Source organism: Gigantopelta aegis, chromosome 3 (genome assembly GCF_016097555.1).
Source record: "Gigantopelta aegis isolate Gae_Host chromosome 3, Gae_host_genome, whole genome shotgun sequence".
Taxonomy (NCBI): Eukaryota; Metazoa; Mollusca; class Gastropoda; order Neomphalida; family Peltospiridae; genus Gigantopelta; species Gigantopelta aegis.
In genome coordinates, this window is record NC_054701.1 from 36,020,541 (window position 1) to 36,048,434 (window position 27,894).

Consider the following 27,894-nt stretch of genomic DNA (forward strand, 5'->3'; position numbering starts at 1 on the left):
CTACCACCATTTATTACCTCATAAAATTCCAATCAAATATTGCCGCAGTTAAATTGTGTGTAAAATAACAATGTCACAAAGAATGTGTGATTACAACTTTTTGAACCCACGGTCACTTCATAAATGGCATGGAGAAAAAATAAAAATAGGCTGAGTACTAAACATTATGAGTTATCCGCCCATAAGCCAGAGCACTGTCTCAGTTTGCTGTTAGGTACCATGCCTATGTGACTGCACACCACACTTATAAATGCTGTTACTGGGTAATAACAATGACCAAAATGTCCAAAGACTAGGTTATTTAAATAGTATAAAGGTCAATCTAGTTATAATCATCAAAGAAAATGCTGAAAAAACATTTGTCAGTTTTTAATAAATTGTTTTAATGAAGATCTAGTTTTTAAAAAACTGGACTATATTAATGACACAGAAAATGGTGGTATGATGTATTGAAACAGCTACCCGGTATTCTAGAGAATGCTAACACAGACTTCAAAACCCAGAAGAGTGAGACATCAAAATGTCATGGATGGGAAAATGATACTCATTAGAAGGTGTCAAAAACGAAAATCTGCTTATATTTGCATACATTAAATATATGAAACAGTAAACTACTTTAAATAGAACAAATATATATAGGAAAAAATGAATAAATATATTATATATTGTAAAAATGTTTCTAATAATACCCACTGTATATATTAACTACACACATGGCTACGTCTCAAGTAATTCTTAATGGAACACAATACACTGCAAAAGGCTTTAGGCATGAATTAGTATATTACTGTCATTCATATTTCAATTGCAAGAGGCATTAGGTAGCACAAAGTTAATTACACTTGGTTCTTGGGTCCACTTATATGTATGACAATTGCAAATGTTATTGCCCACTTAATTTCACAGCTTTTGGTTTTTAATAAATAAAAAAACTGACACCAAATTAAATTTAAAGCAGAAATCACTCTCTCCTACATCTGATGATGCCCAGACTTAAGAACATTCTTCGTGTGAAAAGGTGAGTGATCATGTACTCCCTTTCCCCTCCACACTCGCATGGAAAGTTTTAGAGGAGCTGGAAACTGATCGCAATGGAATACATTTATTTTAATGATTTTTATTTTGAAATCTGATGTGCTTGATCACCTGAAATTATTTAAGAAGAGTGATCTTCAACATGCCTTCATTTGGCTCATGGTGATGACCATTTCATTTCAACTGATTTTCCTGCTTATATCCAATTAAAAGTTAAAGCACGCTGTGCACACACACACACACACACACACACACACACACACACACACACACACACCTCCGCTATCTGGGCTGTCTGTCCATGACAGAGGTTTAGTTCTTTGTGGTTAGTGACAGAGAGAGTCATTAAAAGTCGCTCTGGGTGAAGACCACAAGAACCAAGTAATTAACACTGAGGTGTTTTAATCAGGAACTCGTTAGCACACTACATTCATATTTCATTTGCTCTGTAATACATTGGACACTGGGTTTTCTGGCAGATACTGGTTGCGTAGATAGGGACATACTCTGCTGGTGAAGGCACAGGTGTAGATGGTATCAAACAGGAATACAGGTAAGTTGGTATTAAATACATACTTCACACACCTTCAGTGTGAAGATAGGAATCTTGTACAAAAATCCACATTTCACACACCCTGTGGTCTGAACCTTTAAGATCTTACGCAAAATCCATATTTCAAGCATATATTGTAATTTTTTTAATTTTATACAATTTCAAGGTGACACCACACAATACAAAAGCCTCGTACAAGAATAGCTATGAGAATTAACCGATTGCATAGCAACCAATTAAATTGTACTGTTTGTCTTGTTAATCAGCTATTCTTGAAGCTATTCTTGAAGCTATTCTTGTACAAGGCACTCATATTGTGTGCATTGCCGTTAGTCCAATTTTCAGTCTTGTACAAAATTCTTATTTCACACACCTTTATTGTCAACATGAATGAAGGAGCTTACTTACAATGACCCCTACTCTGTTATTTTACAGCTCTGTAAAATTCAGTATTAGGTTTGCATTTAGGAGTTATTCCAAAAATATTCACTGGAGATTGGCACCGGATTTGCCAAAAAACAGAGAAGCTCTTCTCGAAACATTTTATTGGTGGTGGAGGCTAGAAAATGATTGTCACTCAACACCCAAATGTGACCATTTTTGGAACATCCTTTATCCTTTACAAAACAAATACACACACACACACACACACACATGATGACATACAAGTGTATATAATATTATTCTATTTTTATATACATATTTACTGACATATACAAATCAACATTGTGGTTATATATTCACATATAGGGATTTGTTTTAAATTTAAAAAAAAGATTAAATAATTTTTTTAAATGCTAAAAACTCTATACCATAAACACAGATTAGTATGCATTTTAAATCAAACATAACCTACTTTGTGAAAATTATTTTGTGCAAAAATAAAAGCAAGCTGAAATAAGATTTGAAAAAACCAAAACCTTATCCCTCATAACTTTTAACATACAATGAATGAATGAATGTTTAACAACACCCCAGCACGAAACATGCATATTAACATTCTCATACATGTGTATAAAACTGCATATACATATTCACCAAAAAATATACATGCCATAAAACACAATGTACAGTTATGTTTGTTAAAAACATGACAGATATGTTAATAAAATAAGTGCATTTTATAAATATTTCAGCTAAATCAAGTGTGATATTCCTTGCTGATGTGCCAACCTCTCTTTCCTAACTGGATGGTCAAGTGTAACATATCATCATTGGCCACACAACATGCAAATGTTAAGCCACAGAATATTTAAAATGTTACATGGTGCATTTTAAACACTGGCATAGCTAGGAGTTTATATTGAGAAGGGGGGGGGGATTCACCAAACAAACCCCCTGGTTTATAAATCAAGCAGATATGCCTTGCTGACGAGCTGAGCCAACTTCTCATTCCTAGATGGATGGTCAATGGTAACACATATGCAAAAGTTAAGCAACATAATATTTAAAATGTTACATGGTGCATTTCAAACATTGCATTGGCATAGCCAGAATGTTATATTGGGGGGGGGGGGGGGGGGGGTCATCCAAACAAACCCCCTTCTCAGCAGGTACTATAGTACTATAAAATAGGCCAATATATAAAGTGGAGGGAAACAAGATGTGGGGTGGGTTGGTGGCCCAAATGCTCACCCTAGCTATGCCAATGATTTCAAATAATATGAGAAGGAACGTGACTGCTAGCTGGTTAAATCAAAGAGATATGGTGTAATTATTCTAACAATAAAAGAACATCTAAACTTGTCAAGTGGCAGCAAAATATATTTTTTTAAATACCTGAATACTGATCACCAGGCACGGTGGAATGGGGGTGGGTGGGCTGAGGGGCTCTAGCTCCTCCAACAATTCTGAATTATTGGTAGCAAATCTTAAGACAGTGTTGAATTTTACTTGTAGAATGCAGGAAATTGCATTTCAGGATATCTAGAATTCACAATTTTATGGAGGAGCATACCACTGAATTCCCTAGAAACTTTGCTGTGCGTCCTCGCTTTCAGTCAGCACCCGCCCCCTCTCCCCTCCCCACAATGTCGACTTGCTTCCACCATGCCTGATCACTGAAAGCATGCAATAAAAGATAATTGTTTAAATGCATGTACATTATTTTGTGTCACTAGCTATTACATACAACAACAGAGAGGCTATACATACTCAATTAATACAAAGAGAAACACCCGATACCTTGATAAAACAGTACAAATAGGAATGGAAATGTCAGGTTTTATGGATTTCAATGGCACAACAACGACACTGATGAAATAATGTACCATAAGCTCACGATGAAGAAAAAGTTAAAGATGAATCATTTTGCAAGATACAATGTACTTGACCAAAAAACCCCATACAATAACCCCCTCCCCCCCAAAAAAAACAAAAACCAACAAAAAAACATACCATACATGTACTAGTAATTAATGGATTCAAGATTATCGATAATGGGGTTGTAGCTGGCAAGTAACCCTGTGATGGTTAAATAATAATAATTCTAGCACCATACTGCTTGAATGAGGTGCTGTATGAATTTCTGGGATATCCAAAATGTCACTGAATACATGTATATAATGTTATTGATTTATAAAATGTGAACAACCCATCCAGTGCACAATTTGTGCATGCATCACTGATATGCATTTTATTATTAAATCAACAAAAAACTTATCTGAATTTTATTTTATGAAAATCCCATCAATTGATCAAAGATTACAGTAAATACTTATTTGGCTAACTGAAACTTGAATTTGGCCACAAACGTCTTGACCAAATTAGCCAGACTGCTAATACATATCTCTGAATAAAGCATAATAATACATTATATTATCAAGAATTACAAATATACTGACGCCTAAAAGTAACTATACCAAAAAATATTTATTTAAATTATTTTATAATTTGGATAATGGAAATTAAATGGTGGTTTAATTTGTTTCTAATGTTACGGAATTAAAAAAATTTCACAACATGCCAAAACACCTCTTTCATTAATAGATATCTTTTGAACATCTAACATGTTTCACTTTGTCTTCAGTACGGTAGTTTCTCAGAATCTTGGACAGAAACCCTCCACCGGCTAAAAAAAACCCCAACCCCACCACATAGATCTAAATTGGATGTCCACGAAAAAATTATAATTTCAAATTATAAACATTTACATATTGTTTTGGGCACCCACCCCCCTCCCTTACCTAAAGCATAATCTGCCCCCGTTTTGGACGTCAGTTTATATAGAGTACTCTATACACAGCTGCTAAAAGTTAAACACAACACGAAAAGACAAAACATGTTATGGGATTGGATGACAAACTACCACTACTGATTAAATATTTTGGGTGTGAACCGTCTATGTAAGACTTAAGTTAGTACTATAAGGAAACATCAAGAACAATGATTGATGATTAATGTTAGTATGAGGAGAACATATGGGGAACATTATTATGACGACATGGTAATGAAGTTGAAAAATCACAGATATTTTCTTTAATGACGTTTGAAATCATGTTCCCTAGTAATCATCGCCAGTACTGCTTAATCAGAAACATAGTACTTTCCAACAAACAACTTGTTATTAGATATAAAATATGGCCATTACTACGTGAACGGTCTTAACTGCTTTGGTAGAGTAATGGTTTGTTTGTTTTGTTTAATGACATCACTTGAGCACATTGATTTATTAATCATCGGCTATTGCGTTTTGGTAGTGGTCAATTTGTTTTTGAATTCCATAAAATCATGATCATTCAAACATCACAAACAGAAAAATAAAAGAATCTAGAGCATCTAGAAGAAAAAAGAAGTGAATTCTTTTGATTTATTTTTCAAAATTCAGTCGACAAATAAAAAAATATAAATCAATTATTCTTATTTTTAAGAAACTTAAAATTTTAAAAACTTTTTTTTTAATTTTTTTTTATCAAAATGTAAAAATCAGATCATATAATAAATTTGTAAAATAAATTTAAAAAAAAAAAAAAAATGTAACATAAAATAAATATGTCAATTTTGGAATAATGTTATGTTTCTGACCAAGCACCATCTTGCGAGATACTAAGGGTAGATAACTATGCTAGTCTCTCATCACAGTCCCACTGATGAGCCAGTCAATTGCAGTGCAATGACCGAGGTCGCCTCCAGACCCCGACAGTCTTTAGGCTATCACAGTCACGCTAAGCCGAGTGCACACAAAAAAATTCACATAATTATTGTGGTGTGCTGAAAATATAACACTAACAGCAAGCATTGCAAGTCTCTTTTTTTCCCATCATAGATCTCAGCTGCAAATCAAAAACTAAAAATTGATATTATACATTACATGTATATATATTTTTTTTATTTTATTTTTTTTTTTGGGGGGGGGGGGGGGGGGGTTTGGTGCAAAACTTGCTCTAATTTTGATGTAAAATACTAATCTTGACCTTTAAAGTATTGTAATTTTAAAATTTTGATTACTATTACCAGTAATGAGAATACATAACAATAATCTGATTACTTTAAATGTCTTTAGGCCAATTATTGTCCCATATAATAAAGTGCTATACCAGTAATATTTAAAAACACTAAGTGTCAATTGGCATGATTTGAACCTACTGCACCGATTCGAACTGCAATTTGATAGCCTGCAACCTTAACTAACCAACTAACCGGGTATTCCACAAACATGGAAGACCAATTAACCTTAGTTAAGAAAACGTGCTGGCAGACATTCAGTTCGAAACTAATGTACATCAGGTAATTCTTTGAAGTGAGTTACTGAGTAGATCTCAAACTTGCTATTAGTGCTATGTTTTCAGCACAAATATCCTACAAGTGAGTAAACGCTATGGAGGAAACTATTTTTGAAAGTTCAATTGCAAAGTAAGTTTTAATACCACAATAGCATGAAAACACTGAACACAATATATGATGATCCATTATCAACACTAACACAGTTCTAGAGAACAAACACAGTGACAGTTTTACAGAACACATAATGTAACACAATTCTACAAATACACTAACATACCATAACAATTCTACAGAGTATATATAGCAACAGTTCTAAAGAATAGATACCTATTATTGTAACAATTCTACAGAAAATATATATATATAGTAACAGTTCTAAAGAATAGATACCTAGTATTGTAACAATTCTATAGATCATATATAGCAACACAGTTTTATAGACAATTCTACAGAAAAAATACAACAACAGATAGTAAAACAGTTTGATAGTACAAGATACAGAAACACATCTGTACAGAAAACAGAGTAACACAATTGTGTAAAACATGGTATTGTGAATTCCATATAGTGTGAAATAATCAAAACAAATCTACTGAAGATAAACCTACATATTATTATATAACTATACACTTGTGTGAGGTATTGTGAAGTTATGAGAAATCCCAAAGCACAAATACAGCTGCTCACTCTATGCTGTAATCTAAACAGTAAACAAATGACAGTTACACAAACTAAATGATAACAACACACAGTACAGTCATGGCTGAACAACAGGAATGAATATTAAGATTCTAAATGGTAAAAACACTGGTGTGGAATATGAACAATGCCAGTGAGAAGAACATAAATCAAAATAATGAAAACACGCATTACAATGAAAATACCAATGAGAAATCCTTACCCCTATATTCAAGCCTTTATTACTGATTACGAGAATGACAAAAACCTGCAGTGTTTCATAACTCACTTTATATCCCTACATCCATGTTTTGTACATTTAATTGTTTTCAGATCAGTAAACTACAATATCCTAATAAAAAAATAATAAACTCAGAAAATAGATTTCTACAGTAAATTTAAAATAATAAAAATGTATATTCTTGAATATTTATGAAACTATTTTACCCTTGAAAGCCAGCAATTTCACAGAAAAAAAGGTTTTATAATTAGCATAAAACTCTTAAAATGCTTAAAACAAATCAAAATATTTACAGTAAACTTAATAAAACAAACAAAAACAAAAACCAACTAACATTCACAATGTTTAACAGTATCATGGAAAACAGTATCTCTCCAAATGCACCAAAGATAAATAAATAATTTTTAAAACATAAAAAAGTAACAAGTTCATAAACTATTTTTAAATTTTCAACCATTACAAGCATTAAAATAACCATTTGGTTTTGTTTGAGGTTTCTTTGTTCATTATAGAAATAACTCCTATCTTTAGATTCTTTTTAACCAATTAAATATCAACAATAAACACCAGAAAACATTACAAATAATGTAACAGTCATACATATACTTTTGACCTAACCAAAACATAAATACAACCACATATATATATATATATATGGACATATTAATGATGTCATAAGTAACAAATTTGTAAAACAAATAAAAACAAATATTAAAAACAACGTTTTGTTAGGTTAAAAACAATTTCATATTTTAAAAATGAATGAAAATAGCTTTCACTGAATTGGAAATATGTGAGTAGACTCACAAAAAGATGGCTTTTAGGAATGCCATTTCATTTTTAACTTATATCCATGCTTACAGAACCTTCAAGTCTAAGACTCAAGACATTCATAAAGTATCACCCATACAAATAATACATATTTAGGGCCAAATTTTTGCTTACATGCATGTAACTACATATATTTACAATGCTTAAACACATGCATTTAAGAGAAAAACAAAACAGGTTTTTATATACTTCAACCCTTAAAATCTGGACACTTTGCAAAATCTCAAGTTTTAGAAACACAATCCCTGGGTTTCTTTCTAGTAATAAAAAATGAGAAACCAACTGTAGTTAATATTGGATCCACATCCAGATCCAAATCTCTGGGGCCTAATTCACAAAGCTCCCTTAGGCTCGCTTAAACAACTTTGCATCGTCCTTACAATTCTTTTTTGAATTGCACTGCGAGATTGTAAATTTATGAGAATTTACTGAATTAAACCTCTAGCTAGAGATTTTTTGAAGCTATTTTCGAGCAACAGTATCATAAACCAGTTGTAAGCTATGATGTCACAACGATGCATGCTGTGGCCTACAACAGGTTCACAATATCATAGTGCTAAGACAGCTTTGAAAATCTGTGCCAAGTTGTGTTCTTTGTACTAAAATGTGAGCAATCCATCTGTGGTAGACACGAGATCCAGATCCTGATGCCGATATCACTCTCTGTGCATGTAGTGTAGTGTGAGAAGTCCATCTGCAGTAGAGTAGAATGATAGTGGATCCAGTTCTGCTTTTCATTGTATTAGTAAGCAAAATCCATCAGAAGCAAATACCGGATCCGGTTCTGATTTTCTTTATAGATGAGGTACTCGCTCTGTGAAAAATGACTGCCTGAGAATGCAGACTGTTTAACAGGCTTGCCTTGTGGGACTACTACCTTCTTGCCATCTATTGTTATAGCAGTGTCCTGCTTGGGATCTAGAAGAATTAAGAGAAAGAAATATTATTACATACCTATCCAATCTTATAAAGACATCTTCAAACCATTCGATAAATTTTATCTTGTATTGCACATCTGGACCAGAACTTTTAAATCAGGGATTCCCTTTTTATTTTTACTGGAGTTAGCTAGTTTTTGTTACTTACATCATATACAGGGTTTCTGCCAAACAGTAAAACAGGTATGGCGCCATACATTTTTTTTTTTTTTTTAAGTTAACTTTTTGACAAAATGAATTACTCTCATCATTACTGTATTATTTTCTTAACCCTAACCCTAAAGTTAACCTATTTTCATTCTGAGGAAGGTCTGTGGCTGTATTCAATTTCATAGCACGATACCCAAACATTTCTTTTTGGCAGAAACACTGATATATGATTACATCACATCAAATCTGAAACATTACACAAGATTGCTGCATGAGTATGATTCTTAATGTTAACTAAATTCATGAAAGGAGGAATGATTAATAGATTTAAAAGAAAGTGTAGTTATGACGTTAAATTAAAAACCGGGGGGGGTTTTAATGAAAGAAGGTATGTAATAAATACAGAATTTCACATGTTGTTTTCACTTCCTATTAATCGCACTAATTTATTTTATGTAAGAACATACCACAAGATCGCTACGAGGTCTCGTGGTATATATGCTTGCGCAAAACAAACTTGTGCAATAAATAGAAAATAAAAACGTGATTGAAGTTCTGTATATTTATTACATAATCCTGAGTGAAATATTTGAAAATATCAGTCAAGTAATAGTGTTATCAGTCACTTAATAGTGTTATTAGTCACTTAATAGTGTTATTAGTCACGTAATAGTGTTATCAGTCACTAGACAAACCAAAATGGAAAAGCCTTCGGAGTATGAACAGACAAAATCATCCGTAAACTGCGTGAATCAGCAAAGCTGTTCTCACATAAGTTTGCAGATGATTTGTTTTTCATACCAAGATGAACCTAAAAGAAATAACAGATAATGCTTACAATTAAATTAGAATCATACTTGCTAATAATAACACTAAAACTTAATACTTTATTTTGAATTATTTTTGGTCCATAAACAATAACGCTCTATACTTGCCCACATAAAATGATGTCGTCTGATATGATGTTCCCTGATGACGTAATTTTTATGTTCATCAAGCAATGAACCAATTCCTGTTGCTACATCTGGATCAATGGGATGATGTTATATTGTATTGAATGTAATGGAAATTTAATTATTTAAAGTTCATGTTAGTTAGAAATATGGAACAATGTCAAATGATGGAATGAACAAGTATGTTTATCTCAAAATACAATCAGGCCGTTCTAAATTAAATGTTACATTTTCATTGATTTTTGTTGTTGTTAAAATGGGAACAGGTGGCGAAATTTTATTTTATATTTTTAAGACATGGAAAATACAGCACACAGAGCAAAAAAAATAATTGGCCAATAAAAAAAAAGAGAAGACAGGTCTTTATTCTTAGGGCATATGGGGGATGAAAAAAATCCTAAAACTTTGAAGAGTCATGAAATGTAATTACATTCATTTCATTAATAGTTATTTCTGTACTTATATCCAATTAGGTTAGAAGTTTATTTTGCTTAACGACACCACTAGAGCACATTGATTTATTAATCATCGGCTATTGGATGTTAGATAATTTTGACATATAGTCTAAGAAAGGAAACACGCTACATTTTTTAATTAATAGCAAAGGATCTTTTATATGCACCATCCCATACAGGATAGCACATACCACAGCCTTTGATATACCAGTTGTGCACACTGGCTGGAGCTAAAAATAACCCAATGGGCCCCCCCCCCCGACAGGGATCAATCCCAAACCGACCGTGCATCAAGCGAGCACTTTACCACTGGGCTACGTCCCGTCCTTCCAATTAGGTTAGAGCATGCTGTCCTTGGCACACACCTCAGCTACACATGTATCTGGACCGTCTGTCCAGGATAGTGGGTTAGAGGTTAGTTGTTAGTATTAGTGAGAGAGACTTTGGTGTAGTAGCCTTTCACCTTCCCATTGTGTCATTAACTTGCTCTGAGTGGTGAGCCGGTACCGAGATGCAAACCCATTACCTACCAGCCTTATGTCTGATAGCTTAACATTGCACCACAGAAAGCAGTGATTTGTGAAGGAAGGAATGGTTTATTTAATGACGCACTCAACACATTTTATTTACAGTTATATGGCGTCAGACATATGGTTAAGGACCACATAGATATTAAGGGAGAAAACCCGCTGTCGCCACTTCATGGGCTACTCTTTCGATTTACAGCAAGGGATCTTTTATATGCACCATCCCATAGACAGGATAGCTTATACCACAGCTTTTGATGTACCAGTCATGGTGCACTGGCTGGAGCGAGAAATAGCCCAATGGGCCCACTGACGGGGATCGATCCCAAACCGACCGCACATCAAGCAAGTGCTTTACCACAGGGCTACGTCTACGTTTTCTGGAAGGGCCATAACCTAGAAAGTTGGAAAAATCAGGAAGATTTTAATCTCTGCATTTTTATCACATTTGCTTTCAAAACATTTGTATTTGTAAGCACACCACCCCCCACCCACCATCTCAGTTCAAAGCAAATAGTTTTTAGAATATATTTTCCCACAGAACATGACGCAATCCACCTAGTGCTGTATATTTGGTAGTCCAGCGAAATCAATGAATTTGTTACCTGGTTCTTGTATTCCCTTGGCGACAACACAGTCATAGCCTTTTGGTGCTGCAGTAAGGGAGCTATCATCCATTGTGATGTGCTTTTCTTTACCCAGCACCACTTCATTGAGAAACATGATTCCAGTTTTATTCACCACACCCACTAAAAGAAAAAAAAAGAGGATATATATTGTATACAGGAAGGAAGGAAATGTTTTATTTAACGACGCACTCAACACATTTTATTTACGGTTATATGATGTCAGACATGGTTAAGGACCACACAGATATTGAGGAAGGAAACCTGCTGTCGCCACTTCATGGACAACTCTTTTCAATTAGCAGCAAGGGATCTTTTATATGCACAATCCCATAGACAGGATAGCACATACCATGGCCTTTGATGTACAAGTCGTGGTTAACTGGCTGGAGCGAGAAATAGCCCAATGGGCCCACTGATGGGGATTGAACCCAAACCGACTGCGCATCGAGTGCTTTACCACTGGGCTACATCTCACTCCCTCATTATGTATAATACTATATTCTTGTTAAACCAGCCAAATGTCTCTTTAACAAACATTTTCCTACACGTATTCAATGTATAAAACATTATTGTGTTCCACTACTTGGTGGCCTAAATTTAATGTGCAAACAAAAAATGTTTGACACAAAAGCAGACTTGCATAAACAACAGGCAAACGAGAAGGCCTGCATTTTGTCTATCGTACCTCCCTTTGAAATAACTCCAAAAAACCCCACCCCTCCCTATAAAATAACTACAATAACACACCTCCCTATGAAATAACCCCTATAATTCCCCACCTCAATTTGAAATAACTCCAATAACCCCTCACCTCCCTAGGGAATAATTCAATAATCCCTACCTCCATATGAAATAATAACTTAAATAATCCCCACCTCACTTTGAAATAACCACAATAACACCCCCCACCACCCCCCCCCCCACACACACACACACACTTCCATTTTTCCATTTGAAGTAATCCCCAATTACGAAATTCAAACTAGTATCATTATATAGCCAGAAATAATTCAGTGGTCCTACCATAACCAGCAGACTTCCCATTTTCAGAAGCAAAGTATATCCCTTTTCCCACTCTGCCGCCACTGTGAGGCATAATACGCAATCCACTCTTCAAAATAGCTGCCACTACAGCCACTGATGTACCATGCCACAACAGCTTTCGATCAGGTATTTTATCATGTGCCTTGAACTTCTTATCCTGAAAAAAATTAAAATTAAACAAATTGTCTCCCCTTCTTTTTATCCCCATATAAAGTGTGTGCTTGAAACTCTGGGAACCTTTTGATTTCAAAATTTCAATTACCAATACTGAATAAAACGTTCCCTGAAAGTGCATTTAGAAACAGCTGAGAATGTATTCTAATTCAATCAACCAGTAGTAAAGTACCAGAAAGCCGTGCTAGAAAAATGGTCTAGTACACGTCCTCTAGATGGTAATGCGCCCTTTTCATTGGTTAATTGGTCTCGTCGTTTTGGAGGTAGACGGCCATTGCTACTTGTTCATTATGTCATTCCATAATCAAAGGTAGTATGTGATGTGATGCAATATTTCACTGTAACTAGTGCATGAATTCCTTCTAGTGATGTAATACATAATAGCTGTCATCGGGGTCGTGTCGTCACAGTACAAAAATAAAATGCAGTGAATTTTATAATAATTATACTAAAATTATAAGTATGATTGAACTAGAAAATATTTCTGGCACTCGTCCTTTTGTAGATGGTTTTTCTGACACTCGTCTCAAGAAAGTCAATCCCTGGAGCTTACTAAAGCTCACTCCAAAAAACCATCTACAAAAGGACTCGTGCCAAAACACTATTAATTAATTCTCATCACACCACCATGTGAGGTAATGATGCTGTTTAAGGAATATGTATGTTTCTTGCATCAGAACAGAGTTTCAAATACAAAGTTAAAAAAGTTAAAAGTTTGTTTTGTTTAATGACACCACTAGAGCACATTGATCTATTAATTGGCTATTGGATGTCAAACATCTGATCATTTTGACTTATAGTCTCAGAAAGGAAACCTACTACATTTTCCGAGAAATACCCCAATGGTCCCACCAGCAGGGATCTATTCAAGATCGACCGTGCATCAGGCGAGTGCCTTATCACTGGACTAAATGCTGCCCTGAGTTTCGAATACATGCAAAAAGTAACAATGAAATTTACCTCTCGCTGAGCACTTCAAGACACCATATAACAATAATTAATTTCCCCTTTTTTTACCTTCTACAAGAATGAATGGATGTTTAACAACACCCCAGCGCAAAAATAGAGATCGGCTATTGGGTGTCAAACAAGGTAAGTACATCAACATGATAAAACACAGTGTAAAGAGCTGTGGAAAATGTACAAAAGAATACAATACAAATATTAAGGTAAGTATATGTTTAAATTTTGTAGAAAACAAATATCAAGGTAAGTATATGTTTAAATTTTGTAGAATACAAATATCAAGGTAAGTATATTTTTTAATTTGGTAGAAAACAAATATCGAGGTAAGTATATTTTTAAATTTTGTAGAATACAAATATCAAGGTAAGTATATTTTTAAATTTTGTAATGAATTATTAGAAATCAAAATGTTTTAAAAATTTTAAAATTAATTCTGGGTGGAATTTAAAGGATTCCAAAATATTTCTTTTGCCAAATAAATCGATTCTCATCAGCTTCAGATGATTACACTCAACCAAACTGAGGCACAGACAGTGTACACTATCTTCTACAAAAGCTCTTTTCTAGAAATACTCCTTTCTCGCTAGCCTAACCTTCCAAAAGGTTCTTTTGCATTCCGTTAAATTCCAGTCACCCTTGTAGCAAACACATAACAGGGCTTCTAGAAATTTGTTTTAAATCCACCTGCCATGGGATCATTGATTTTGAAATGTCACTAGCCAGGGTTAAAAATCCACTAACCCTACTTCCGTATGTACATTTGTACAGAGCCATGCAATCATTGATTTTGAAATGCCACTAGCCAGGGTTAAAAATCCACTAACCCTACTTCCGTATGTACATTTGTACAGAGCCATGCAATCATTGATTTTGAAATGCCACTAGCCAGGGTTTAAATCCACTAACTCTACTTCTGTATGTACATTTGTACAGAGCCATGCAATCATTGATTTTGAAATGCCACTAGCCAGGGTTAAAAATCCACTAACCCTACTTCCGTATGTACATTTGTACAGAGCCAAGCAATCATTGATTTTGAATGCTACTAGCCAGGGTTTAAATCCACTAACTCTACTTCTGTATGTACATTTGTACAGAGCCATGCAATCATTGATTTTGAAATGCCACTAGCCAGGGTTAAAAATCCACTAACCCTACTTCCGTATGTACATTTGTACAGAGCCATGCAATCATTGATTTTGAAATGCCACTAGCCAGGGTTTAAATCCACTAACCCTACTTCCGTATGTACATTTGTACAGAGCCATGCAATCATTGATTTTGAAATGCCACTAGCCAGGGTTAAAAATCCACTAACCCTACTTCCGTATGTACATTTGTACAGAGCCATGCAATCATTGATTTTGAAATGCCACTAGCCAGGGTTAAAAATCCACTAACCCTACTTCCGTATGTACATTTGTACAGAGCCATGCAATCATTGATTTTGAAATGCCACTAGCCAGGGTTTAAATCCACTAACCCTACTTCCGTATGTACATTTGTACAGAGCCATGCAATCATTGATTTTGAATGCCACTAGCCAGGGTTTAAATCCACTAACCCTACTTCCGTATGTACATTTGTACAGAGCCATGCAATCATTGATTTTGAATGCCACTAGCCATGGTTTAAATCCACTAACCCTACTTCTGTATGTACATTTGTACAGAGCCATGCAATCATTGATTTTGAAATGCCACTAGCCAGGGTTAAAAATCCACTAACCCTACTTCCGTATGTACATTTGTACAGAGCCATGCAATCATTGATTTTGAATGCCACTAGCCATGGTTTAAATCCACTAACCCTACTTCCGTATGTACATTTGTACAGAGCCATGCAATCATTGATTTTGAAATGCCACTAGCCAGGGTTTAAATCCACTAACCCTACTTCCGTATGTACATTTGTACAGAGCCATGCAATCATTGATTTTGAATGCCACTAGCCATGGTTTAAATCCACTAACCCTACTTCTGTATGTACATTTGTACAGAGCCATGCAATCATTGATTTTGAAATGCCACTAGCCAGGGTTTAAATCCACTAACCCTACTTCCGTATGTACATTTGTACAGAGCCATGCAATCATTGATTTTGAATGCCACTAGCCATGGTTTAAATCCACTAACCCTACTTCTGTATGTTTATTTGCGCTAATTACCTCTCCATCACGGTTGACTTTCCACACGTGTCTAATTTTCACTTTCCGATAACCTATGGTGTTATCAGTGTACTTCGAGATGATCTTCAAAATAAAGCAACATTCATCAGTTTAAAACAGAAAATAAACGACTGCCAAAAACACTCTTTAAAGGGACATTCCCGAGTTTGCTGCATTGTAAGATGTTTCCAACTAATAAAATATTTCTACGATTAAACTTATATATTAAATATATTTTCTTGCTTAGAATATCAGTGTCAGTATATTCAATGTATTTCTGGTCATCATAATATTTGTAAGAAGCCCAAACTGGATTTTGTCTTCAAATAATTTTGTATGTACGAAAAAACTATATTTTAGGGAATAAGATGAAATTTAACCTAGTACAAGTATTAGAATGATCAGAAACATGTTTAATATACACGCCACTAATATTTTATGCAAAAAATATATTTGATATGTAATTACAATCATTAAAAAGTCTCTGTTAATCGATAACATCTTGAAAAATGCAGCAAACTCAGGAATGTCCCTTTAAAAAAGAGAAATCTACAAGTAGCAAAACCACCCTACACAAAGAAAAATGAAAAGGAAATGTTACTGTTTTACACATTACAACTTTGAAGTTTTTAAGTTAATTATGCAAAGATTATATGTCGGGGTCAGTCAGTTTGTATTTATTTTTTCTTACACACCTGTTGGTGAGAATATCAGTCATTATTTTTGATAATACATACTGTTAAGACATACATGTGTGATAACAATTTAAAGACATATGATTGGCTGCTCCTACTATGACCAGATCACCACTGTCATACCATTCAATGAAATTAAAGCTCTGTGACATATATTAAGTTAACTACAAGTGCTAGAGCCATATATGCGTTTTACTTGGGAAAAAACAGTTAATTTATTTAAAACCTGGGTTTTTGTAGGATATGTAAGAAATAGAATACTACATCTGTATACATTAGATATTAATTATCTTACAACTGGTTGTTTTACAAATGTATCAATTTACTTTTGTTATTAAATAATTTCAAAACAACTTGTTACAAGATAAAGAGTATCAAACGGCCATATTTACAACAGTACATATATATATTTAAGAAATGACCGCAATTATTTTTTGGTTCATGCAAGTATGAACCGAAAAAACAATGTGCACATTGTATGACTCCACGTATACAGAATGTGTTGAAGAAAGTTATTACATTACTGTAGTAGTAGTAGCAGTAGTAGTAGTAGTAGTAGTACCTGAAATTCCTTTGATTTTGGATTAACAAGTTCCAACCCACACATCAGCAGTTTGTAGTTGATATCCAGTGGATTTGGCACCATCTCATCTTTAACCTTCACAAAACACACAAACAGAATAGAAAAAATATAGCATGGGCTCAATTTATTGAAGGTAATCATTGCATCTTTAACTTAAATCTATTTTAAGTCTTAATTAACCATAGACAAAATAAAACTAAAGCTTTTGTCTAACAACAAGTTTTGTTTTGTTTAATGACACCACTAGAGCACATTGATTAATGAATCATCAACTATTGGATGTGAAACATTTGGTAATTCTGACATATAGCCATCAGAGGTTAACCTCCTACATTTTTCCATTAGCAGCAAGGGATCTTTTATATGCACGTTTCCACAAACAGTTGTGGTGCACCGATTGGAATAAGAAAATGCCTAATCTATTGAATGGATCCACCGAGATGGTTCAATCCTGTGATGCAAGCACCTCAACCGACTGAGCTAAATCTCGAACCTGATTAACAACAAGTAGCTGCTAGTAACATAACTTTTTGTGCCTTATTTAAGTCACTAAAAACACAACAGTGTTGAACAAAGGATCATGTGTCTTCAAGAGTATTTTATTTTTATATTTTTTAACACCACCACTAGAAAACATTGATTTATTAAATTGACAGATTTTGGATGTCCAGCATTTGGTAATAGTTGACGTATAGTCTTGGGAGGAAACCAGCTACATTTGTCCAATAGAAGCAATGGATCTATTACATGTATTTTCCTACAGACATGACAGAAAAAAGCTTTGATATACCAGTTGTATATTGCACTGGCTGGGGTAGAAACCAGCTACATTTGTCCAATAGAAGCAATGGATCTATTACATGCATTTTCCTACAGACATGACAGAAAAAATCTTTGATATACCAGTTGTATATTGCACTGGCTGGGGTAGAAACCAGCTACATTTGTCCAATAGAAGCAATGGATCTATTACATGCATTTTCCTACAGACATGACAGAAAAAATCTTTGATATACCAGTTGTATATTGCACTGGCTGGGATAGAAAAAAAAAACCTGTCACAGAATGGATCCATCAAGGAGATTCGATCCTTCGACCTAAGCACCTCATGTGAGTGCTCAACCAACTGAGTTAGATTCTGCACAAGATCAAATAATTTTCGGAACTTTCTAACTGCAATACATACCCCAGCGGCAATGGCTTTTTCTTGGTCCTTCTCCAAACTTGTAGCAATTTCAATATCTCCAAGAACCTCAAATAAATAAGTGAGAAACAATGTGACTCATTGTTAATATTAATTGTTATTAACACTGTTTATACATATGGATACAGTGTTACATACATGGGATATATTGCATATCGCTGTGTATTATCCGACTTTTCAAAGCTTTAAATACCATCTTCGGAAGAGGGATCAGTCAATAAGCCTACATAGAGTCAACAAACAAAGCAAAGAAAATAGCAGCTTGTACAAACATGTAACACTGACGAAAACTCGTCACCCATTCCACGTTTCAAAAAATTATTTTTATTGCGTCGACAATCTCTGACTGAAACCATTTATTTCACAATAAATATTTGTCATGTGATCCAAACAACTATTATGCATTTTGTCACCATTGACACCACTTTCGTTTGTGATGTTCGATTGAAAACCCACTCACTATAATATACAAAGTCTCACACAGGAACTTGTTTAGTATTCTATATGGTCATAACTGATGATTTTTACCTACTCTTATTTGTTGATTTTACAATTCTTAATAAAAGATCAGAAACTTTTCATTTCATTTTGGGATATCACTGCTTATAAAAACTATGGAAGCTTTCACATTACAATTATTATCTTGGGTTCATTTGAGGAAGATAAAAAAAATAAAAGAACAGGACAATGGTATTGAGATACTGAGGGACAAATTAAGAGATTGGCGTACCCACAGACACAGCGATGGGTGGCAATGTTTAATATATACACATACACATACACATACACATACACATACACATACACATACACATACAATTATACATATATATATATATATATATATAATAAAAATTTTACTGAAGTAATTAGGAGTGGCATATTTAAAAAATACATTCCCAAACATTTATCATTTTTAGAAAAATATACTATCAAGCTGTATAAAATTTTGAAATCATTCAATAAAAATTTATAACTTTTAGTTTTAAAAAAAAAAACACACAACAAATCCTATACTGCAGTGTCTGCGTTTAACTTTTTTCTTGAGTTGCCATCCGGGCAAGAGGTGACAGCACTTTCACTTGCCCGGATCTATTTTCACTTGCCCAAATAATATTTTCTAAAAAAAACCCAATATTGCACACACAAAAAATCGGTTGCCAGGTGGGCAACCTTACTGTGGGTTTTCAGTCGCCCGTCAACGTTTTCAGTCGCCAGGGGCGATTGGGCGACCATTAAGTTCAAACCATGATACTGTATTGATATATTTGGAAACTTGTCATATATTAAAAACTGGTATTAATATTTCATTTATGAAAAAAACAAACAGTCAATTTATGCAGCTTGTATTGAAATATTTGAGAGTATTTTATGTAAAACTGAAAAAGAGTTTAAGAAAAAAACCCGCCAGCATATAGAGTTGTATTGAAATATTAGGAAGACTTGTAAGTAAATTTTGTTAACACTTTGTAAAGACAAGCAAAAAAACAAACAAAACTAAAACAAAAACATACTGCCAACATGTCCATCTTCTTCTGAAGGCTTTCGGAAGTATTAATTACTGGAGGGACCATGCGTCCAAAATCATGGGGAATAACTGTGTAGAACTTTGAGGACAACTCCATTAAGGTCTTATTGTTAGGCTTGGATTTCTTCAGTTCGTCTTCGATTTTTTCCAAGACCTCAAACCCCTTAGCAATCTGAATCTTGCTGAGTTTTCCCAGTGGCATTTTCTTGACATCAATGTCAAAGCTCTTCATGGTAGAATTGAACATGTCGTGGTCAAAGATCAGACTAATAAGCTGTTGAGTTGTTTTGTCTAGCTTGCTGGGTACTACTTTCTTTCCAGAAATATCTACCTTAGGCTACAAAGAAAACAAAAAATAAAAAATAAAACACCTTTTATTCATTTCACTTTCAATATAGCAGGATTTAGCTCGGTGACAGAATGCTTGTCTGGTGTATGATGGGTCACTGGACTGATTGCCATTGATTAACGATGTTCCAATGATCGATTATAATAAACAAAATTGATTGGTTTCACTCTAACGATACATGTACAATCGATTGTGTGGGAAAATGTTAACTTAATTGTTTATCCAGATTAGATGATATGATGAATTGGTGTAAATATGTTGGGGTTGAGTTTTGGTTTTCGTGTGCATGGGCGGCACAGACAGTATGGCTATGGCCGTACTACTGTTCAAAGATGTACGGCATGATCGTACCACTTTTTTTTGTGTGTGTGTGCAGGTTATATTTGTTATATCTGTGAAAATGTCCTTATAAGTAATTTGAAAGGAGAGTCTGGCAACCATGAGCTGTACCACTATTTTTTTACACTGTGCTGCCCCTGATGTGTACATAAACAAAAAAGATATTAAACAGTTATAATGGTACCATTTGCCATCTGCAGGGTCTAGATCCCAATGAACATGACAATAGGTGCATGGTCCTAATAATTCAAGTCATTCTTATTTATTTCATTTCAACTTATTTTTGTGCTTATATCCAATTAATGTTCAAGCATGCTGTCCTGGGTACACACCTCAGCTATCTGGGCTGTCTGGCCATGATAGTGGGTTAGTTGTTAATTAGTTAGTAGTTAGTGAGAGAGAAGAGGGTGTAGTGGCCTTACACCTACCCATTGAGCCCTTAAGAACTCGGTCTGGGTTGGAGCTAGTACCGGGCATGCAAACCCTGTACCTACCAGCCTGTAGTCCGATCGCCAAGGCCAGTAGTCATTCTTATGTTCATAAAATTCTACCTATTGGGTAAACAAAAGTGCGAACACGGAACCTACCAGCCTTAAATCTGCTGGCGTAACGACTATACCACAGCAACCCAGTATGGAGATCAACTGCCGTGCTTTTCACACGTTACACTTACAGCATCGACCTCGTCCTCTTCCTCATCGGCCATCTCAATGAGGGTGTACTTGCCAGCCATGGGAGTAAATTTGTCTCGTTCTGACCAACTGTTCCTAGTTTTATCTTTGAACTTCTTCTCAAAGTCTTTGATGGCGGCATCCGCATCTTTAAAGGGTCCCTTTAAGCTGTTACTTCCTTTCTCACCCTGAAGAACAAATGACTACATGTAACTCATAAAATAAATATTATTATTACACCAGCAGGCACTCATAACGGGGAAAATAAAAATCATAATTTCTCAATGAGAAATTATCATGCATTGCTTTAACGAACACTACTATTGGACGATTTGACGTCAAGAAACCAATCACCTTGTCTGTACTAAATATGATGTCATCATGATTTGGCAAAGCACACACAATAACGTCACTTAGTTTAAAGCGTTTGTGTTTACTTCTTTCAGGTTTCAGTGTTAAACTGTAATAAAATGGTAGTTTAATGCATTCATGCTAAAGCTCGTGACAAGTGAAAATTAGTTCACTCGGGACATAAATTTGATAATAACTGGTAACTCGTTTAATATCCTCTATTTATTTATTATATATCTATTCAATCTTACTATAGTGATAAAGACTATTTTCAAACTGTGTGATAAATTTATCTTGTATCACACATATAGGCTATGGGTGATCTGTACCGGAACTTTTATATGGGGAATTCCCATTTTTATTTTTACTGGAGTTGGCACCTTTTTGTTACTTACATCATATGTGATTTAAAAATTATGTCAAATTGTATTTGCAATATTGTCATTATACAACATTGCCACAGAGTATGTGAAAGGTCTATTGAACATAGAATTAAGACAGTGTAGTTCTATGTTCAGTAGACCTTTCACATACTTTAATTAAGACAGTGTAATTATGATGTTAAATTAAAAACAGTTTTTGTAAAAAAAATAAACAAATGTAGCCACAATTTCTGTACTAAAAATTCCCAATACAGTAAAGTACTCTTATAATGGGACTGCAAGGGACCAGGCACATCAGTTCGTTATAGCAATAGTTCTTTATAGCAATAGTTCGTTATAGCAATAGTTCGTTATAGCAATAGTTCTTTATAGCAATAGTTCGTTATAGCAATAGTTCGTTATAGCAATAGTTCATTATACACATTTGTGGAAGTTAACCGTTTTTATTTAGGAAGTCGGCCATTTTGGATTTTTCAAATTTAAACACAAGAATTAGTGGGGCTTTTGTTTTAATATTTCGTTTATTATCACCAATATCAGTGCAGTCATTTTGGATGTACTGCTGTTAATGCTACTGACAGATAACATACAAATAAGATAAAACAAATTATGACCAGTTCGCTGTATATACACTAATTTTCACTACTACATGTATATATGGGGGAAAAATGGGACTTTACAATCAGTTCGTTCTAACCGGTAGTTTGTTTAAAGCGTCTTCATTCTAAAAGTACTTTGCTGTATATATATTTAGTCATGTGTGTTCTAATACATTCATTCAACAGTGTTGCACTGCACTATTCAGTGGCCTGACAAGTATGGGGATCCCAACTATGATAAATTTACTTGCGCTAATTTTCCCAATCCCATCAGACATGCAGACATGTCAACCTTTAGTCAAGAGAAAGCAGGAGGTGTGTGTTGAAAAAGCAGGAGATTTTGTCAAAACGCAGAAGATTTTTTAAATTCACACCATTTAACCCAAAATCGCAAGATTAAAAAAAAACATTATTACAATAAGTTATATGAATACTATATAATGTCATATATACTTCTTAACCATAGATCTTGGCATTAAAAAAAAATTTTTTTTTTTTTAAACATTCTTTTTTTTTTTAAAGTTTAAATATTATTATGATTTAATACATATTTTAAAAAAAAAAAAAATATTTTATCCAAAAATGTTAAGAACGTGAACAAGAAATAAAAAATTTAATTAGTACATTTACGGTATTACACTTACAGCCTTACAGGTTGCGTTACATTATCATTTGTGGTTAGTGTACCCAAGTACCAAAGACAAATTTATATAAATCTTATAAATTAATATTCAGTTTTTACTATAATGAGGAACGGTGGCGTGGTACTTATTTAAAATCATTATAATGATGCAATAAACATTGTATTTTTATTAATCATAAGTAAAAACTCATGACGGACATCGTGTGAAATATACCGGAATTATACCCATTTCCGTGAGTAACTTTATGTCAATGTCAAACACAACATTTTTTAATTGTACAAAAATAATTTCTTGAAGAGTACCCTTATAACCAACATTTTACTGCACAAACATACAAAATTAACTGACACAAGTATGTTTATACAGCTAATTGGTCTTTTCGTTGTCTTGCTGTGACATGTGATTTTAACAAGCATCGTGTGTATCGCTGTCAACTCGGAGTCTGGCAGTTCAGATTCGTCATAGTTGCATTATGTAATCCAGTGGGAAGACATTTTACAATTCAGAGGTGTTATTAGAACTAAATTGGATAGTTTTATTTTATTTTATATGCAACAGTGAATGTCAATACACAGCCTGTTGAATTAGCGGCAACACGCTTCGTAGCCATTACGATGACAACAAACATTATAATAACACGTCATTTTATAAACTCCATGTGCTTTTTTAACAATATAAATAGGCTATCCCACAATTCTCACTTTGGCAAAGGTTAAACAGTCGGGACAATTCGGCCTGTTACATTCTCAGAAACCGAAAGTAGTCGACATTTTCCGAATGAGAAAAAAAAGGTAGAGTTACTTCCCTTATGTTATTTTGACCAAAGAGGATCAATTTTTTTTTATGCTTACAAAAATGTCATTTAACAGGAGAAACTGTCTCCCGCACAGGGGTGAGGAGATCTGATCAAATACCGGGAGACTCCCGCGGAATCCGGGAGGGTTGACAGGTCTGCAGACATGGGACCCTGGAAAAACATCGTGGATAAATCCCTGAATGTATTTAGATTCCACACAATCCTAAATTTGTTCTAGGGCTTTCATGATCGCCAAGGTTTCTAGCAGAAAACAAAATAAGTTGCAGAATGTGGTACCAATGTAGTAAATACAGTGGTGTAGTGTGGGTGGGGCCACTGGGTCCGTTGTCTCAGGTGCAAAATTCTTGACTGGTGCAAGGGACTCGGGGAGTGCTAATGGTCCACTGGTTAGTTAGGGGGCGCAATACTTGCCTTGCCACGGGCGGCTTGCCCCCGGCACTGGCAACCCACACTACACCACTGAGTAAATGTGAACATACCACTCTTCCCCATCGGTTCCAGGAATAGTACTGTGCCGCTGTCGGATGTTTCAACACTTGGATCACGTAGTACTTGTTGTTGTTGTGGCCGATGTTCGTCTGATTCAGCATGCAGTCATAATCGTCGTAGACCTGGTTGGAAACAAACAACAATGAACACAACTAATTTTCATCAGCCGTTCTAAATCAGTGAGGCTGTTCTAATGTCACTGGCCCTATTATTATTATTGTTATACATGTAGTCAGGCACGGCGAAGCAGGGGGAGGGCTGGGGGTGGGTCTCTAGTCCCTCCAATAATTCTGAATAAAAAATATTATTGGTAGTAAATCTTAAGGCAAACGTGAATTTTACTTGTAGAATGCAGGAAATTATATTTCAGGACATCTAGTTTTCAAAATTTTACGGGGGAGAATACCCCCGAACCCACTAGAAACTTTGCTTTGCTTCCTCAATCTCAGTCATCCCTCGCCCCCCCTCCCCTCCCCCAATGTCTACGTACTTGCTTCCGCATGTAGTTCTCGAGTTATGTGTACATGTTTTGTTATGCATAACTGGGTGAGTAGCGCCGAAACAATTTCACCAAACAATCATAAAATCATTACATGACATTTTTTCACCAAATTAAAATAGGAAATTGTTTTTAAAATTCACATTTGTTGAAAATGAGACAGTTATATGTATATCTATAGTATGAGTGCTGAAAGGATGACAGGTAGTGGCAGTGGTGACTGGAGTACCTGCAAACACCATCACCTGCCGCAAAGTAATGACTGGAGTACCTGCAAAAACCATCACCTGCCGCAAAGTAATGACTGGAGTACCTGCAAAAACCATCACCTGCCGCAAAGTAATGAATACTCTATGCTAGCAGTGAGGGGCAGATTTAGGAGGGTGGCCAAGGAGCCCCTCTATTTTTGGTCAAGTAATTAAATTTTACTTTGTATAAGGGGGAGGCGGGACGTAGCTTAGTGGCACAGCGCTCGTCTGATGCGCGATTGATCTATGATCGATTCCCATCAGTGGGCTCATTGGGCTATTTATCATTCCAGCCTGTGCTCCACAACTGGTGTGACAAAGGCCATGGTATGTACTATCCTGTCTGTGGGACGGTGAATATAAAAGATCCCTTGATGTTAATCGAAAAAAAGAGTAGCCATGAAGTGGTGACAGTGGGTTTCCTCTCTCAATATCTGTGTGGTCCTTAACCATATGTCTGATGCCATATAACCGTAAATAAAATGTGTTGAGTACGTCGTTAAATAAAACATTCCTTCCTTCTATTAATTTTATGTGCCCCCTTTACTACAATATGATAGATTTATGTCTGGCAGTTGCAACCATGGTAAGGTAAGAAAATGGCCACTTTAAACAAAATATACCGTGGAAAAATAGTCTCCACGGCATTTTCCTTCCATGACATTTTTATGGTTAATGTGTAAAAGATGAGTTTAATTTATCAGTATTAAAAAAAAAAAAAAATTAAGAAGAATAACATAGAAAATTGAAAGTTAAGAAAGTTTGTTTTGTTTAACGTCATCACTGGAGCACATTGATTAAATAATCATCAGCTACTGGATGTCAAACATTTGGTAATTCCGACTCGTAGTCATCAGAGGAAACCCGATACATTTTTCCTAATGTAGCAAGGGATCTTTTATATGCACCTTCCCACAGACAGGAAAGCACATACCACGGCCTTTGTCCAGTTGTGGTGCACTGGTTGGAATGAGAACAAAAAACAATCAGCAGCGCTGAATGGATCCACCGAGGTGGTTCGATCCTGCGACACAACCACCTCAAGCGAGCACTCAACCGACTGAGCTAAATCCCACCCACAGTAAAATAAATGGCATGGAAAACTGAAAATACCACTGCAATGTCCATGGTTGTATAGTGGGATAAAAACATAGTACCTAGCAGTTATAATAATGGAAAAAGGTTCCGGTGCATCGTTAAATCTCAGTAATACATTTTTAAATAAATCAAAACCATTTGTTTTGCCATACAGGTATTATTTATCTGTTAAAAGTATGGTGAACCAGTCCTGACTTACAAACCTAAAGTGTAGTCAACACCACGTTTGGTGCATCAGTTATAATGTTGTTCCAGGACAACATATTGCTGAACAATATTGATCGCATTTTGTAGCTGATTACGTACAGTTCTTCCACCAATTAGCCTTAATTCCACATGATTCTGTATGCATACTAGTCTGACACAGGCATGTACCTGTGGGCTCCCTAAGTACAGAAGATCTCTAGTACTTCCAAATGTTGATAAAATCTCGACAGACACTTTACCCTGTTCTGATGAACACTAATGAAGAAGGGAGGAAGGAAATGTTTTATTTAAGGATGCACTCAACACATTTTATTTATGGTTATATGGTGTCAGACATATGGTTAAGGACCACACAGATATTGAGAGAGGAAATCCACTGTTGCCACTTCATGGGCTACTCTTTTCAATTAGTAGCAAGGGATCTTTTATATGCACCATCCCAGACAGGGTAGTACATACCATGGCCTTTGATATACCAGTCATGGTGCACTGGCTGGAACGAGAAATAGCCCAATTGGCCCACCAACAGGGATCGATCCCAGACCGATCGCGCATCGAGCAAGAGCTTTACCACTGGGCTACGTCTCGCCCCTGATGACAGTCAGATACCAGCAACAGTGTTTTTCTGAGTGATGAGAAGCCATACAATAGTTTTGTAGTCCAATGATAAGAAAAATAACGTCAAACAGGAGCACATAACCCGAAATGCCCATAAGGCAAACTGTGTGAATAAAGATTGAATAGCACGTGCAATTCACGGAACACCTCCGGAATATCGAAGGGAATGGTTACATAATAATTTTCTGAAATTTTCATGACCAGACTTCAAGTAAATGCAGGTGTGTATACATTTATTTGGTGCACAAGAACATCTTTCCACAAATATACATATACATGGCCAACCTACAGTTTATTAGGGATAAAAAAAGTCGGTCAGACCAGTTTCAGAATTGATGCAGCATTTTTTATTAATTTTGTTTCATGGATTGCATAAAAAAGGTGTGTATATTTAGGGGTTTTTTTCTATGTCCTTCTCATCTGCCTTGGTCCATCTTCAATGGCCATGATGCCCCCTCCATTGCCTTAGTACCCTAAATATTTTACTTTACATTTTCCATTTAGCCAAA

General features: G+C 35.0%; 1 protein-coding gene across 1 annotated transcript in view; it reads right to left on the reverse strand.

Annotated features, from left to right (window-relative positions):
• Window positions 1-5,948: 5,948 nt before the first annotated feature.
• LOC121367957 (protein mono-ADP-ribosyltransferase PARP3-like) overlaps window positions 5,949-27,894 on the reverse strand; it is a 33,656-nt gene continuing 11,710 nt past the window's right edge. The window contains exons 3-11 of the mRNA XM_041492426.1: window positions 24,706-24,837; window positions 21,435-21,620; window positions 20,060-20,410; window positions 18,528-18,593; window positions 17,321-17,416; window positions 16,064-16,147; window positions 12,736-12,913; window positions 11,689-11,832; window positions 5,949-8,978 (exon numbers count right to left, since the gene is read on the reverse strand). Of these exons, the coding sequence (XP_041348360.1) occupies window positions 8,803-8,978; window positions 11,689-11,832; window positions 12,736-12,913; window positions 16,064-16,147; window positions 17,321-17,416; window positions 18,528-18,593; window positions 20,060-20,410; window positions 21,435-21,620; window positions 24,706-24,837 (1,413 nt within the window). The 3' untranslated portion in view covers window positions 5,949-8,802. The remainder of the gene's footprint in view (window positions 8,979-11,688; window positions 11,833-12,735; window positions 12,914-16,063; window positions 16,148-17,320; window positions 17,417-18,527; window positions 18,594-20,059; window positions 20,411-21,434; window positions 21,621-24,705; window positions 24,838-27,894) is intronic.